At 43.5% G+C, this 16,219-nt stretch overlaps 1 protein-coding gene across 1 annotated transcript in view; it reads left to right on the top strand.

The window, feature by feature from the left end:
• Positions 1–1,329: 1,329 nt before the first annotated feature.
• Positions 1,330–16,219, top strand: part of RAPGEF1 (Rap guanine nucleotide exchange factor 1) — a 120,181-nt gene continuing 105,291 nt past the window's right edge. The window contains exons 1-2 of the mRNA XM_073314829.2: positions 1,330–1,606; positions 9,396–9,467. Of these exons, the coding sequence (XP_073170930.1) occupies positions 1,582–1,606; positions 9,396–9,467 (97 nt within the window). The 5' untranslated portion in view covers positions 1,330–1,581. The remainder of the gene's footprint in view (positions 1,607–9,395; positions 9,468–16,219) is intronic.

Below are 16,219 nucleotides of genomic sequence, written 5' to 3'. Positions count from 1 at the left end.
GGGCCATGGCTGTTTCTTTTAAAATAAATTACATCTCACTTCTCAGAATATCCTAGATGTCACTGCCCAGCCCCTTAGTGGGTGTAAATCAATCTAGCCCTCAGCGTTGGAGAGAAAAGCTGGAAAATATGAAGCATGTGCATCCTAAAGACTCAGAAACCAGGAGGTAAATAAAAAGAACACAACATTTGTTTAAAATCTCATGAATTTTGAGGTTTGGCCTCAGGATTTTTGAATAATTGGCAATACTGCATACAGGTCTGTTGGGGGATCTCTACTGGGGGTTAATCCTTCCTTAATCCATTGTCAGGGGATCTCTCCCTGGGGTTAGTGCCTGGCTGTCAAGGGGTCTCTCCCCAGGGTTAATGCCCCCCCTGGCCTGGTTCTCAAGGGGTCTCTCCCTGAGGTTAATGCCTACTGTGCCCAGATTTTGGGGGGGGGGCCTCTCCCCAGGTTAGTGCCCCCAGATGTCAGGGGGACTTTCCCTGGGTGTTAGGGGCGCTCTCCCTGGTGTCAAGGGCTCTCCTGGGTTAGTGCCCTCTGGGTATCGGAGGTCTCTCACCAGCTGTCAGGGGCTCTCCCCAAGTTAGTGCCCCTGGGTGTCAGGGGTTCCCCCTAGGTTAGTGCCCCACAGGTGTTGGGGGTTCTCCCTGGGTTAGTGTCCGCAGGGTACTGGGGGGCTCTCCCCAGGTGTCAGGGGCTCGCCCTAGATAAGGGCTCCCCCCTGGTGTCAGGGGCTCTCCCCGGGTTAGTCCCGTCCCCCCTCCCCCCGGTGTCAGGGGCTTGCCCCACGTTTGTGCCCCCCCCCCCGGTGTCAGAGGCTCGCCCTGGGTTAGTCGTCCCCCCCCCCCCCGGTGTCAGGGGCTCGCCCCACGTTTGTGCCCCCCCCCCCGGTGTCAGAGGCTCGCCCTGGGTTAGTCCTCCCCCCCCGTGTCAGGGGCTCGGCCCAGGTTAGTGCCCCCCCGGTGTCAGGGGCTCTCTCCGCGTTAGTGCCCCCCCCTCCCCCCGGTGTCAGAGGCTCTCCCCGGGTTAGTCCCGTGGCCCCCCCTCCCCCCGGTGTCAGAGGCTCTCCCCGGGTTAGTCCCGTGCCCCCCCCCCGTGTCAGAGGCTCTCCCCGGGTTAGTCCCGTGCCCCCCCGCCCCCGGTGTCAGAGGCTCTCCCCGGGTTAGTCCCGTGCCCCCCCGCCCCCGGTGTCAGGGGCTCTCCCCGGGTTAGTCCCGTGCCCCCCCGCCCCCGGTGTCAGGGGCTCTCCCCGGGTTAGTGGCGCCTGGGTACGGGGGCCTCTCCCCGGCGCTGCCATGCCCCGGGCGGGCGGCAGGGCGCGCTGTGCGAGCGGGCTGCCTGGCCCTCGCTTCCCTTCCCTTCCCTTCCCGGCCCGGCGGAGGGCGGGGGGTGGCTGCGCCGCCGCCGCGGAGCCTACAGGCCGCCGCAGTGTCTCTGCCTGATCCAGCCCGGCCGGCAGCAGCAGGCGGCGGCGGCGGGTCGGAGCAGGGCGCCCCGGCCGCTCGCTCCTGCTGGGCTGGGCCTGAGCCCCGGGGTCGGCGCGCGGAGCCCGGCCCCGGCCCCCGGCGCGGCCCCGACATGTCCGGCAAGATCGAGAAAGCAGGTGAGCGGGCGGGCGGGCAAGGCCGGGCGCTGCTCCCCCTGCCCCGAGGCCAGCCGGGCTGCTTCCACCGGGCCCGCACGCCGCTGCTCCCCGTCGCCGGCCGGGCTTGGGGGCTCGGAGCCCGCCTGAGGCGGCGCAGGGCCTTACGGGCAGGGATGGAGCCCGGGCCGGGTGTCCCAGCCTGGGGGAAACCCCCCCCGCCCCCGCCGTGAGGGGAGACGGGCCCTGGGGGGCAGCGGGGGAGGTGGAGCCCGCGGGGGGCAGGAGAGGTGGGGCGGGGGTCGAGCCTTGGGGAGCCGCCGGCCGTGACTGAGGCGAAGGGACAGCGAGCCGGGGAGGGGAGGGGCCAGGGCTGGGGACCCCCCATCCGTGGCGCCGCGCCGGGGGCTGCCGTGCGGTGCGGTCCGCGCGCGTTTCTGCGGGCTGTGTGTTTGCCGCGCAGGCCGGCAGGGGGACGAGCTGGCGGTGGGAAGCCTCCTGTCAGGGGTCAGATCTCGGCGTGCTCAGCCCTGCCTGCCCCGCCGCCGAATGAGCTGTTGTCCCAACGCGGCGTCCCTCCCTCGGCGGTCTCCGGGGTTAAGGGCCCTGCTCTGCCTCTTGCTTCTTGTTCCCTTTGTGTTGTGGGTCACTCCCATCGTAGAGTAACCCCGCCGCCTGGCTTGTGCCTTTGAAAGCACCCTCCTGGCAAGATATTTACCTTGGTCTCTAGAGCTCTCTTCTGTACTGCTGGTATAGGGCTGTCCCAGAAAAGGTTACTGAACCTGATAAGAACAGATTTAAAAATTGTATTAAGATGATGGTTTTTTTTTTAAAAAAAAGTGAAGGGTACAGAGTTTAAGCATAGGAGTTTTTGGTTATCATGGAATTACTCACTCCTTCTCTGGTGAGAACGTCAGGACTATTTCATAAATATCTTCTAATCTATTTCTCTGTGTCTCTCTGTTGTTTTGCACACCCTGGCACTTTTACAGTCATTTGAATTTAACAATCTGTAAACCTGTGGCACTGTGAAGTTTGTGGCCTACACACAATTAATTGTAAGTTACTAAACTTTTCTGTTGTTGGTAATCAGATGAGAAAAAATGAGTCTGTAGGCATATTTCAGGGAGAACTCGTTCACTTTTTCCTATCCTCTTTGCAAATCTCTGGAGTCAGGCTGGGGTGACTGCAGTACAATGAGCAGTTAGGAAGATGCTCTTCCTGTTCTAAACGTGGATACATAAATGAAAAATACTTACACATGAATCATATTGTCTCTGTACTCCTGGAAATCATGTCAGGTTCTCAGTTATCACTTGAGATGGCTGAATGCCCCCTGCTTTTCCATGTAGTGTGGGTGGTATATTTAAAGATTCAATTAGTGTATTGCAAATTAAACAGTGAGTGTATTTAGTTTAATTATGCTGCATTTAATTAGCAAGAAAAATTAGAGTTGTGTTTTTCTTTTTAAGGAATAGCTAGACAGTTTCCTGTAGGGAAGGTACAGTAGGGGAGTGTATGTGTGAGGAGTATAGTATTCATGTTCAGTAGCCTTTGGCTAGGCAGTATCGTTTTAGCAAAGGAGCTAAAGTTGGTGGCAGTGATTTTGGTTTTTGATCATTCAGATTCATTTTGTTCTGGCTTCTGAGCTGTCTTGCATCAGAATGCATTTTCCTGTGATATGGTTCTGGAGCGGCCCCAAGGAATAAGTGAGTGTAATTGCCTGCTAGCCATCTTTTAAATACAGTACATAGGGTGGGGGACATGTCTCAGCACTAAGTTACTGTCTAACTAGTGTGCATTGCATCATAGGACAAATGTGATCGCAGAAATATCATATATTAATCCATGCAAGATTTCCCTAGGATTTCTCCCATAGCATTACAGCAAAATGCTACACTCTGGAATCCTGCATATACTTTAAAAATGTTTATTAGTATATCATTGTTGTTCATCCCAGATAAACTAGGTAAGATTTGAAAATGTTAGCATGCATAGATATGGGGTCAGCTCCAAAGGAATTGGCACCTGCTTATGCCAGAGACCAACCATATTGTGTAAAACGCAGATTTACAGGCAAGCTATGAGCCTGACTTTGCAATGTGCTGAGCATCCACTGACGAGCGCAGAGCATCTTTCAGGATCCTAGCCCTGTGCAAGTACTGTAGCTTGTACAATTGTGAGAATGCAGTGGGTGAAGACTTTGTGCAGAAACATTCAGGAGATTGTCTGTATCAGACACATATTGTTGTGGCAGTTTGCTCGGTAAGGGAAGCCATAACTCTGTGAAATTGTCCTTTAACTGTTTGTAGTTCCATTTCTCAGAGGAAATGCTCTTTGATAGAAACTCCACTTCTAAGTCAAACCAGGAGACTTAGGGGCCAGCCACTTCAGTAATATTTACCTCATGGTACCGAAGGTGGGGAGGGTATGTGTTATAATCAGCATAAGTTTAATCAGTACTGTCACCTAATAAACATAGTCTGTGACATTGGAGAGAAATTTTATCCCTACCCTATTGCAAAGTGTACAATAGCAGATTAAAGATACACTGAAATACAGAACCATATAGCAGGTGCCGTGGGGGCTATAGCCTGCACTTAGTATACATCTTTCACTGTAGACATTCTTATGAGAATGCCAATATACGGTGGATCCATTTATGTTGCAAATTAAATATGAAGTTGCCAGGTAAGGAATGATACTGTGTATCTTCAAAGCTGGCTTAGGCTTTGAATGACTTTCTAACTATCCATACTGAGTGGGTGGGAAAGAACATATCTCCAGTCTGGCTGGAAAAAAAAGAGAGCATATCTTACCTTTGGCAGTATGCGGGGGTCCTGCTTCTATCTGATATAAGAGGATGTTATCTATCCCAGAAACCATTAAGCTATAGGATTTAATAAAAATTATTAAGAAACAATAGTAGATAATAGCTGCCATCCAGTTGGCCAAGGAAGGGTGGACAAGGCTCTGTTTGGAGTCTGTCAGTACCACTAGTGAATGAAATAGGATCATGGGGTTCCATGTGGCAATGCGGCGCATGATGATACATTCAATTTACTGGCATTAGATTTCCCACATCCCTTAGGCTCAAATCAGGTAACTCTCCAATACTTAAAGCAATCCTCTATGTTCTCCATTTCAGATTGGAAATACATATTAAATTATCCTCTCTTCCTTTCTCCAGTTGTGTGTTTGCAGCTTTTAACCTTGACTTTCAGTGAATAGTTACAGTAATTCTCAGGGTTGCCTTAGTTTTTATTTGTATGAAGTCTGTTGCAAGTATTCCCGATGTAACACCACCATTCCAGACCCTGTGCCACTTCACCCCATTGATCTAGTCAGTGTTGCAGTCTTGATCTAAAATCCAGAATGGGGTTGCTGTGAAAGAGACGAAAAAGCTGCAGACTGTGCTTCATTTGTTCATTACCAGGGATGAATTCGTGAACTTACTTATCTGGTGGATCACAGACTCCAGGGAGCTGAATTATCCTGCATCCTTCAAATCTATGGGAAAAGAGAAAGCAATAAAACGCAATCAAACCTTGGCCTAGAAATCAAAAATTTCCCTGTGAACAGGGTCCATTTGATGGTCTCTCTATTAGAAAACATGGATTTCAATAGTTTGAATGAAGCTATATGCCAGGTTACTGTTGTCTTCTATGCATATTTAAATTCTTAACCTTAACATTGTTTAGGAAGCTCTTTAACATCCTCTATACATCTGTCTTTTCAGAAGCGGGTTGTTGGGGTATAGATACAAGTTGCTTTGTGGCCATTGTGTTGTCTGGTGGGCATGAAAACTTTAGCTCAGCTCAGTGGCCGACTGCAGGTATTTTTTTCACAGAAGACCAAGGCATCAAACATCATTGTCTTCAGCTCTTTCTTATATATTTAATTAGTTTAGTAAAGCTGTAAAATCTCCTGCTTTTTAAACTGTCAGCATAAACTTCTACAGGAAATTCCAAGATAACTTTTCTTATGGGAAATAGTTAAATAAAAAGACATAACACAATGCAACTGGCAAGAATTTATACATCCTGATGGGAACTTTATTGTTCAGCCAGAGTCTTTCACATTGACTTATGACGTGTTGAATTGTGCATATTTGAATGGTGGAGTATTATGAAATTTCTCAGTACGTTAGTTTTTTGCCTGTTAGATAATTTGAAAAGTAAAGTCAAAACTATCAAGGACTCTTCTACCTTTAGTCATATCTTCATCGTTCAATGAATCTGGAAATTATCCCATGTTGACTCCTTATTTTCATATCAATATAGTCTTCCACAGTCCCTTCCACGTTGTACTGAATTGTATTTAGGTGATTTATTGGGCAGATGTCTGTCTCTGTTTCCACCACTGTACCAAGTTCTCAGATATGAAGGAAGACTTTCAATTTAATTAGAAGTTCTGCATTTGACCGACATAATGTCCCTTTTCCAGATTAGTGGCTTTTGAACAAAGTAATAATCTTCTGATGAAATGTCTTGACCTGGAAACTGGAGATTAAACGCTCTCCACTGCCTGCATCCTTGTATGGACTCAGTTCATTGTCAGGAAGGCTGATCAGTTGGTATCTTTCAGTACTCACACTTTCAGCATCTCCTGCAATCTTCATTGAATTCCATTCCCATGTTGTCGTCATACAGACATTTTACTGAAAATTAAGTTTCTATTAAAAAGTCTTGCTTAGTTGTGTGTAGAGTCAGGCTGTAGAGATACAAGGCAAAGATTATGACTTGACACTTCCCAGAGAGCTTGGTACAAAGAGTGTTTCACATTTTTTAAAGATGTTGGGTGTAAGCTTGATGGGTGTTGAAAACAGCATGGCTTCAAAACTACACTGTTAAAAAATGTAGCCTGCGGGCTCACTGGAGCATGATTGAGATGCTCATAATGGTTATAAGAAAGGAGTGGGCAGGGGAAAAAGACAGCTGAAGTCCAGTGGAATGCGAGGCAGCTGGATTGTGACTTAGTCAACTAAAAAATTGAAACTGGAAACAATTGCTAAATTTATTTTCTGGGTGTGGGCAATCATTTTGTGTTCTCTAACAAAGTGAGACTGAATTTCAGTGAATCCAAAAATATATCTTTTGGTGTAATCCCACAGGTGCCTGCGGTAGGTCTCACTGGCTCTTGTTCTCCTCCTCCTGGCAAGTAGAGAGAATATGGAAAGCTTACTTTTGATCAAGAACACGGCACAAATCTGTCTCATCTAGGCCCACAGCTTCATTTGCAAAAACATTCCCCATGTATAATAGACTTGTCATTTATCAGCACCAGCTTGAGTTTTTACAGTCTGTTGCATGAGTGAAAGAAGACATTTGCTCCGGTGCTAGGGATTCAAGTTGTGGCTATGCTATAGGTTTCCTTGGGGCTTCAGTTTTTCATTTAAAAGCTTTGAGTTGCAGTTGGTACTTCCATCAGTACACTAGTGACTACTATGTCTATTGCATTAGTAGGTGCACCTCATGCTATTTCCAATGGTATAGGATCATCTTTGTATATGGAAGTTAGGAAAGACCCTAAAAACTGAGAGGAAATGATAACTTGCCCTGTGTATTATCTCTTTAATGTGTAACATTTGCTTCTGAGCTGAGAATCTGTATACAGAAGTGGCAAAATGAATTTTTACAGTTGACTTATAACCTGCTAAAAAATGAGGGCTTACAGAGAATCTCACAGCATCTTAACTGCAGCTGTGCTAATGGTGGTATTGTAAAGCAGAGGTGAGTGTAAAACCTGATCCATTTCTGAATTTTGTTTTAAAGAAGCTCTTTATTCACAGCCAGAGAAATGTTTGTATTTTATTATCTGGCAGTAGGAATGGCATCCAGTGGCTAATCAGACTGAATCCAAAGCTCTCATTGCCTATTCATGTTCCAGCGGATTCATTGATGTTTCCCTCTACTGCTATTGAAAGGTGGCAGACGGAACTAATTAAAACATCCTTGTACAGCAATGAAGGTGAAATGATGGAACACATCACTCTTGTTCTGTGCCAGATAAAACACCAGAAACCAGGCAGTTTCCATGTACACGAGAAGCTAATAAATTACATGTGATAGCCACAGGCAAGGTGACTTAATAGCCTTCATTTTTCCCCCGTTGACTATCTTACATAGTTAGGATAAATGCAGAGGCCTTAATTTGTTCCATTTTCCCTAGCCAATTACCCATAGGGTTTTTTTCAGAAGCTAATGCTCATGAGTTTCAGCAGTAGTAGAGCCAGTGCCAATTAGCAAAGAAGTTAAATCCCATTGACCTCTTATATGCACTGTTGCCTGGTACTGAAATGAATCTTTTCATTTAAATAGCCAGTGTACTTCCATGCTGGCTTTGCATTAGCTACAAAAAATCTTCACAGGTATGCAAGCAAAGGGATTTGTCAGCTTCTCAAACATCGACAGCAAATGGTTTTCCTACTGAAAGTAGTTTCATTCATAATTCAATGCTTTAATATTATCCTTTACCTTTTGAACATTGGCAGCTTTTGATTGTTTTATACCTGTCCTGTGAAATTCAGACTCTGTGGCCTTGTTTACACACACAAGTTGCAATGCTTTAAGTGTACTGATATAGTTGGACCGGTACAAACCCCCAAGTGTGGATGCAGTTATACCAATGTAAAGGTACTTCTATTGGTATAGCTTATTCCTAGGCAGGAAGGGGAATAAGCTATAGTGGGATAAAGCAGCTTTATACCGGTATAACTGCATCCATCATGATGATGATGATGTTGTTATTACTTGTATTACTGTAGCCCCAAGAGCCCAAGTCATGGACCAGAACCCCACTGTGCTGGTGGTGTATTGATATAACTCTTTCTGTACAAAATCGCACCCCTGACAGAAATAGTTATACTGGGAGTAAAAACTGTGCATAGACTAGTCCTAAGCTTTTCAAGACAGGGACTGTTGTCTCCTACCTTGTGTTTGCATGATGGCTAGCACAATAGGCTGCAGTTCTGTTTGGGACCTCTGGGCAATAATGTAATACCATGAAGGGGGTTCCCAAGTGCTTTAGGACACCCTTCTCCCTTTTGTCTGTGATTAGATTTTTCTGCAGACTCTTTCTTAGCTCCTGGTTTGGTTAAATCAGGCTAGCTGTTCTGGTGTCAGCAGTGAGTTTTCAGGCTCAAATCCGGTTGGTCTATTCAGCTCAGGTTGCTCTAGTTACATCAGTAAACAATACCATGGTTAAGCCATTGCAACAATGGCAGTATGTGAGACATAGTGACAGTATTTGACTGTCATCCAAAAAGGGTGGCACTTGGCACTCATCACCAGTCTCTGTGTAGCTGGGACTCTAAGGTGGTAGCCAGCTATGTAGTGTTACAGAGCGTCTGGTCTTCCAGACCAGTTCCAGCAGAGCCTGCTTCTAGTAAAAAGTCCTATGCAGGCACAAGACGAATATCATTCATACAGCTTTCCATACTCGATATGATGGTCCTTCATTTTCTCTCCATTCTGTTTCAAACATTGACTGTAACTATTGATGCTTCACTACTTTTTGAACTTCATCTCAGACAATGAAAATAATAGACTAATCAGCTTCTAGTCACTCTCTGTTTCTAGTTTCTGTATATTAGCAGGATCCTTTAACGTTTGGGTTGGAAATATTTTAGGAGAATGTTATTTCCTTTAAAAAAAAAAAAAACAGTTTCAATTGCAGACAAAATAAATGTCAAAAACCCCATGGAAATGTTTCTGTTCATGCTAGTTTGTGTAATCTTGATTTTATAGAACCTAATTTTGGGGCATAAATTGGCCTGACAGTTCCATTAATTTGATTTTTTTTTTTTCAGTCTGGTGCTGTGCTAGTGGATTTGGTCAGAACTGCTGGGATGAATCGAGCATACATGAACTCCTGACAGAATGTATCTTTATTTACATCTAAATATAAGTTTTCTGTGTCATCTGTTATAGGTAAAATGGGATTTTCACAGGTGGGAGCATGCTGCCCCAGGAACATTCTCCAGTACTGCCATACAAACTGCCATTTTACTACAGCCTGGCAACTTTACTCCTGAAATACCAGTGCTGCAGTCTGTACTCTTAAAAGATATTTCTGAACACTGTTTATAGTTTTGCCTATAGAAAAATGCGTCTACACAAGATTTCATTTACTTGAGACAGCAGTACTGTCCTCACCCAGCACATGAAGCCTCTCCATAGACGAGATGAATTCCAGTTCCTCTATATTGTATTGTAGTTCACTCATACAGCCCCTCATTGTTAACATTATCCCTTGATGTTAAATCCATTCATGGTTGTTGCCACTGCTACCACTGTTCTTTGCTGGACCTGGGGAGGTAGTGTTTCCAGGTAGAAGTGGATGGGGACAGGGAAGTGTAACAGATGTTCAGGAAAGGGAGCATTAATAGTCTGTATCTGAACATTCATTGACTCTAGTATCATGGGAGCTCTGACATATAATATGTGTGGGAGAATCAGTTTTACATTGTCACTTCATGTTATGTCAAATCTAGCTAAGTGACTTCAAGTATTATGGTATCTGACCTATAAGCAGCTAAACTGTCAGAATTGTCTCTGTCTTGGGCAGCTTCCTACTTGCATATTTCTTTCACCTTTTTATTTCCCCTTAACTACCAAGAAGGATGGTCAGTTCAATGTGGGTGACCTGGGAAAGGGGAGGGCATGGTGCAGGGGTTTAGACTCATGGTATTCTAACAGTCCAACATTTTCCAGCATCTTGCTTCATTTTCCCAGGAATAGGATCTATGCTCATGCATGTTAGGGGTTTCCCAATGCTCTGAAACTGTCATACATTATGTGATCCAGGTCAGGGCTCTGGTAGCGCTGCAGGTGCAACTGATGAAACACTCGTGCATTGTTATGTTAAGGGAGAAATACTAAGGGCCTGTCTTCTCTACAAAGTACTCCCATTGAAGGAGACCATGTTACAATATGATTGTACCCCACATGGGAAAGCACATTCCATTTTGTATTGTAGACAGGACCTTTTTGAAAGACTGCAGATGAGATACTCCTCATGTCTCCAGATAGAAATGGAACTCAAGTCCTGCAGTGAGTGGATTTAATACTCCTGGGGAATTCTGTGCCTAAAAATTCTGCATATTTTATTTGTCAAAATAACATAATATAATTACTCCTGTTTCAATTATTTTGGTAATTTATTTCAAAATACCTTTCAAACAGTATATAAGGGATTCAAATTTCTCCACAGTTGAGACATTTTTAACTTATTTCGTACATGTACAAATCTTAAGTTAAATCTTAAGTTTTTGTCATGTGAATGTGTTTCTGAAACATACATAACACATGTAGCTTGTAAAGTTAGTGACTGGATGCTGCAGTCTTGAATGTTTGAGAAAGTAACATGTATCATTATAGAATTTGACCAATGCACCTAATGTGCGGTTTTACGGCTGTTAACCTCTAGTTTGTGGACAATATCATCTTATTTACTCATCAGCCTGATTCTTAATACTGCCTTTACATTGTGTGGCATATGTGGTTTTATCCTCCAATCTTTTAGGACTTTTTTCTGATGAGTCTTCTAATCTACCAAACCACCCAGTCCCTGCTGTACAAGTGGTGTTAAAATAACCTGAGGAATGTACTCCATATTTAGAAAGTTTCCTGAACATAAGTGTCATGCAATAAAGGGCTTAGGGCAAGATCAATATTTTAGCTCTGGTTTTACAGTGCATTCCTACCAAGTCCAGATGATAGTGTTCTGTGAATCCTTTCAGTGTTCTTAAATGTGGACTTTGGCTAGTAGCACAATACTATTTGAAACACAAAAGTCTGCCGAAGTGATGACTGTGCCTTTTTATTGGCGTTACACCAACATTAGCCAGAGTTTGTCATTTGGGGGACTTTGTGGACTTAACAGAGCTACTGTGCAGATAAATGTAATGGATTATGGAGTATGTGGTGTGGCACGATGCAGGCAGCTTCCTCTACATCTTCATGTAGTTTGCACACTTTGGTTTTGATCCCTGGCAGTGTTGAGTTCTCACAGGTTCTGTTGATTTCATTGTGCCAGACTGTTTACACTGAAATTACATAAAGCTCCCCCTCCTTTTTTTGTGTGTGCATGTTTAATCAATCTTAAGTTTTCATCTTTCTGAAAAAATGCATTAATGATGCCCAGGGAAACGGAAGAACCCTTATAAAGTATTTTAAAGGAATTTAAGAAACATTTCAAGAAGCACGGTTTAAAACAGATGCTCTATCAGAATGGATTTTTTTTTAATTATTCAATTTCAAAATATTCAAGCTGACAGTGCCCCTTTAAAGAACCACTGACTCCTTGTGGAAAACTTTCATTGTTATGTGTTCAGAGAGAAGCCTGCTTATATGTAATTATGTTTCAAATATTTTCCTCCTATGTTTTTGTTTGTGAAGGCTTGGACTAAACACAGCTGCACCAGTTTAACTAAAGGTGTGATTTTTATACTTGTTTAGTTAAAGTGGTGCAGCTTTGTGTGGACACTCTTAAATCAGGTTAAACCTGATTTAAATTGGTTTACCTTGCTTTGGTAAATTCACAGGTGTGAAATAAACCCAATCATAACCAGTTTTAAACAAATATGAGAATGTCCACATGGAGTTGCACTGCTTTAATTTAAATTGTTTTTTAAACTGGTGCAATTTCTGTATATAGACAAGCCTAGGAAGATTTGGGTGGATATAGGTTCTTTGTTACTTGGAAGCTCATCAGCTCCTCCTTATTCCCCAGGTAAAGTCATTCCTCTGTGGGTACACTTACATCAGTTTAAAATTGGTTCTGTTGATTTACCTTGTGCCTGTAAATTTACTGATACAAGGTGAACTGATATAAACCAGGTTTAAATTGATTCAACAGCATCCATGGACAAAATTACACCAATTTAACTAAATCGGTGTAAAATCCCACCCTTAGGCTATGGCTACACTACAGAGCTTATAGCAGTTCAACTGTGCCACTGTACCACTGCTAGTGTGGATGTTTTAATCTAATGACAATGGGAGAAGCTCTCCCACTGGCATAGCGCTGTCCAAATTGGTGCTTAGATCGGTGTAATTTACATTGCTCAGGGAGCATAACTTATATTGACCTAAGCTGTAATGTGTACCTAGCCTAAGTTAGACTGGTACAACTTTGTGTGTAGACCAGGTCTGAAATATCCAGATATATATATGCAGGGTCTTCAGTCTAAAAATTCCCAGAGCCTGTCAGATTCCTAGAATTGTCAGAATTTTTTCCTGGGGGGATGGGTCATCAAATTCTCCTACAGCAGCAAAATTCCACACTTGAGGCTAGCAGCAACCCAACTGTCCAACAGACGGGCCTCTAGCAGAAACATTTTCTGAGTGTTTCACAGAAACACTGAGTGGATCACATTTGAGATTCTTTGGAAACTTTCCAGCAATTTTTGTTCAGAAAAACCATGGAATCCAAAATAAATAAAACAAACTAACAGAAACATAAATTAAGAAACAATAGCTTACTGAGATCATGTGCTTAATAATACTTACAAGGAGTGAGGCGGAAAATGTCAATAACAACAAAGAGCAATTGAGGGCTGATGTATGACAATTATTATGAGACTACCTTTGAGCTATTGGGCCAAATCTTGCTGTTCTTGCTCAGGCAAAACTCCCATTAAGATCCATGGGGATTTTGCCATCTAAGGCTTGTAGGATTTGGCCAATTATGTTTTCTTCTGACTTAAATTGGTTGAATAAGACCTCTGTTTCTCTGGCTATTATTATAGCTATACAGCTACAACACTTTTTTCCTGTGTTGAAACATTTTCAAATAGATTGGCAAGGCAGGTATGTCTGAAATGAGGATTCAGTATTGTTTCAATGAAACTGGCTTAAGTGGGGCTCAGATACCATACTGATTGGCCCGGTCGGTATAAGAACCCGAATAGAGTAAGTGGAGGTGGGAAAGCATTTGAGCTGTAACTTGAGGGTTTAGTCTTCGTTAGTCACCTATTTCTGTCCTTAGTATCCTGTGGGTTGTAGGTGTAGTTGTAGGTTTTAATGATTCCTTGGGGCTATGATTTCTTACTAACGTAGTAATAATTAGTGTGAACAAGTTAATTTAGCAAACCACTTGTTACACACTTGTCTGGCTAAACTGGAAATGGTCAGGACATTCCTCTATTTCTGCCTCTCACAGTTTGGCTTGCATTATATTTCTTTTGGCACAAAGAAAAACACAGTGCTGCTTGAGTGTGGTGGCCACTGTAAATGTTGTTACCTGACTTTCTAGGGGAGAAATAAAAGTGGAGAAGACCAAAAAGAACCCCGAACAAAACTGTGTTGTATGCAAATTGCTACAGAGACAGCGAAAGAAAAACCTATGGGCAGCAAAGCGTTTGCTCAATATCAGTGTGGTTAGTATTTACACAAACTGTCATCTCCCTTGTGCTGTTCAGACTAAGGAGAAACAAAATATCCCGCTCCGTCAGCAAGGGATGACTCAACGCCAGACTGAAAGGTTACTATACCACTGGCAAATAGTGTGTGTGTGTCATCAGTCTCATCCATGTCCTCTAAGACAGTAATTCTCAACCAGAGGTCTGGGGCCGTCTTGAGCAGGTTTCAGAGGAGCCTCCAAGCAGGGCCAGCATTAGACTCTCTGGGGCCCAGGGCAGAAAGCCGAAGCCCCACCACATGGGGCTGAAGCCCAGGTCCCTGAGCCCCGCCACCTGGGGTTGAAGCTGAAGCCTGAGCAATGTAGTTCGTGCCCCAGGCAATTGTCCTGCTTGCTAACCCCTAATGCTGTCCCTGGATTTATATGCAGAAAACCAGTTATTGTGGCACAGGCAAGTATGGAGTTTCATGGTGGTGTCGGGGGAGGCTCAGAAAGGAAAAGAACCTCTGCTCTAAGAGATTGGGTTATGTGCTGCACTTAAAATATAGAGCTGAAGTATCTTGGGAAAAACCTGCCAGGCCAATGTGCTCTTAACAGTTCTTTAAAAAGGGAGTTTGTTTAAAATCTGCAGTGAAAAATACAAGAAAAAAAATCACTTAGGTGAATGTTTTTTCTTCTAATCTTGGACTCAGGTGAAAGCAATTATCCAAATTCTATATGTGTATATTGGTAGCTCTTTCACTTAGATTTTGTCCTGATTTACATCTTTGTTCACCAGACCTTAACTCTTATGAGAATATTTCACAGTAATACTTAGTACCTCCTTGGAGACAGCAGATGTACAATAAGTGATATGTAGGTACACGTTTCTCTAAGTTTTTCATTTGGTTGGAAGCTTGGGAAATGCCAGGATGTTAAGGATTAAAATTCATCATTCTGACCAAAGACTGGTCTGGTCTAACTTGCATCCTTGGCATAAGCCATCTAGATCTTAGTGGCTTTTTACTAGATATAGCCACACAGGAAAAATGTATTTACCTGACAGTTCTCCAGCATTACCACCTCCTTGCCCATGTTCACAGTAGTGACCTGAATATATATTGTATACTTCCTTCTGTTCTGTTTGAAGGTTCAAGAGAATTGTGTCTGACAGCTGAGCAGATTAATGAATCTATAAACCTTGAGGTTCTCTGGGTACAGAGGTGCATAAGAGTAACAAAAGCTATGTTTGAAAGCTAGGTTGACCACTGGTATGGTTGTTTTAATACTGCTTGAGTTGTCTGTGTATTTATGGCTGTTATAAATGACATGATCCAAGATTACTAATGTTTGGTCACCCAGACAATCAGCGGTTCCACTCCTGAGCTTCAAAACATTTCCTGCATCAAATGAAACCGTGTTTTAGGAGAAACTAGTCTCTGTGCCCAAATTTTGTTAAGATTGCTGCTGAAAAACAGTAATTCCTTGTAGAAAATTCTGGTGTATGTTACAGAGTCTGGTGCCCATGGAGAATAACTGCAAAATGAGATTCACGCATGGGCTACCAGCATTCCAGTGTGTCCGGTATGTACAGCTAACAAACTTGACCCTTATTTACTTTTGTTTGCTTTTTTCCTTGAATACTTCTCAAATTAAGTATGTGATGTCTGAAGGCTTTTGACCGCCTAATCTACCAAGTTTCAGCCACCACGATAATCATAGAAAGAAAAGGAGTACTAGTGGCACCTTATAGACAAACCAATTTATTTGAGCATAAGCTTACTAAAGCTTATGCTCAAATAAATGGTTAGTCTCTGAGGTGCCACTAGTACTCCTTTTCTTTCTGTGAATACTGACTAACACGGCTGCTACTCTGAAACCTGTCACTATAATCATGTGACACTGTGATGGGAATGCTAGTGCTCCGTGGTATAAATGCCATGGATTTGTTTTCGATGTGAAACTGGAAGAGCTGTTTTGTGTTGGTATGGCATAGAAAGATCTTTGTTTGTTTGAACAGTCTTAAACTCCTGTTTCACTTCTTTCCTCCCAACCCTCATTAGTTCGTAATGACACCATCTCTTAAATTCCTGGGTATTGATGTAGCTGCGGTTGCAGTTTGTTAGCTGGTGCTGCTGTGAAGAAGAGCCTTTGACTGCAGCAAGGTTTTCATTACTCATTTGTCAATACTGTCAGAGTAAAACAAATTAAACCTGATAGAAAAGTTTCTGCTTTCTTATTAAATGTACACCGTGCAGTTTCTTGTGCTCCCTCCCCGACAGTCTCACCATT

This window comes from Lepidochelys kempii, chromosome 16 (genome assembly GCF_965140285.1).
Source record: "Lepidochelys kempii isolate rLepKem1 chromosome 16, rLepKem1.hap1, whole genome shotgun sequence".
NCBI lineage: Eukaryota > Metazoa > Chordata > Testudines > Cheloniidae > Lepidochelys > Lepidochelys kempii.
This window is presented reverse-complemented; position numbering and strand designations above follow the sequence as displayed.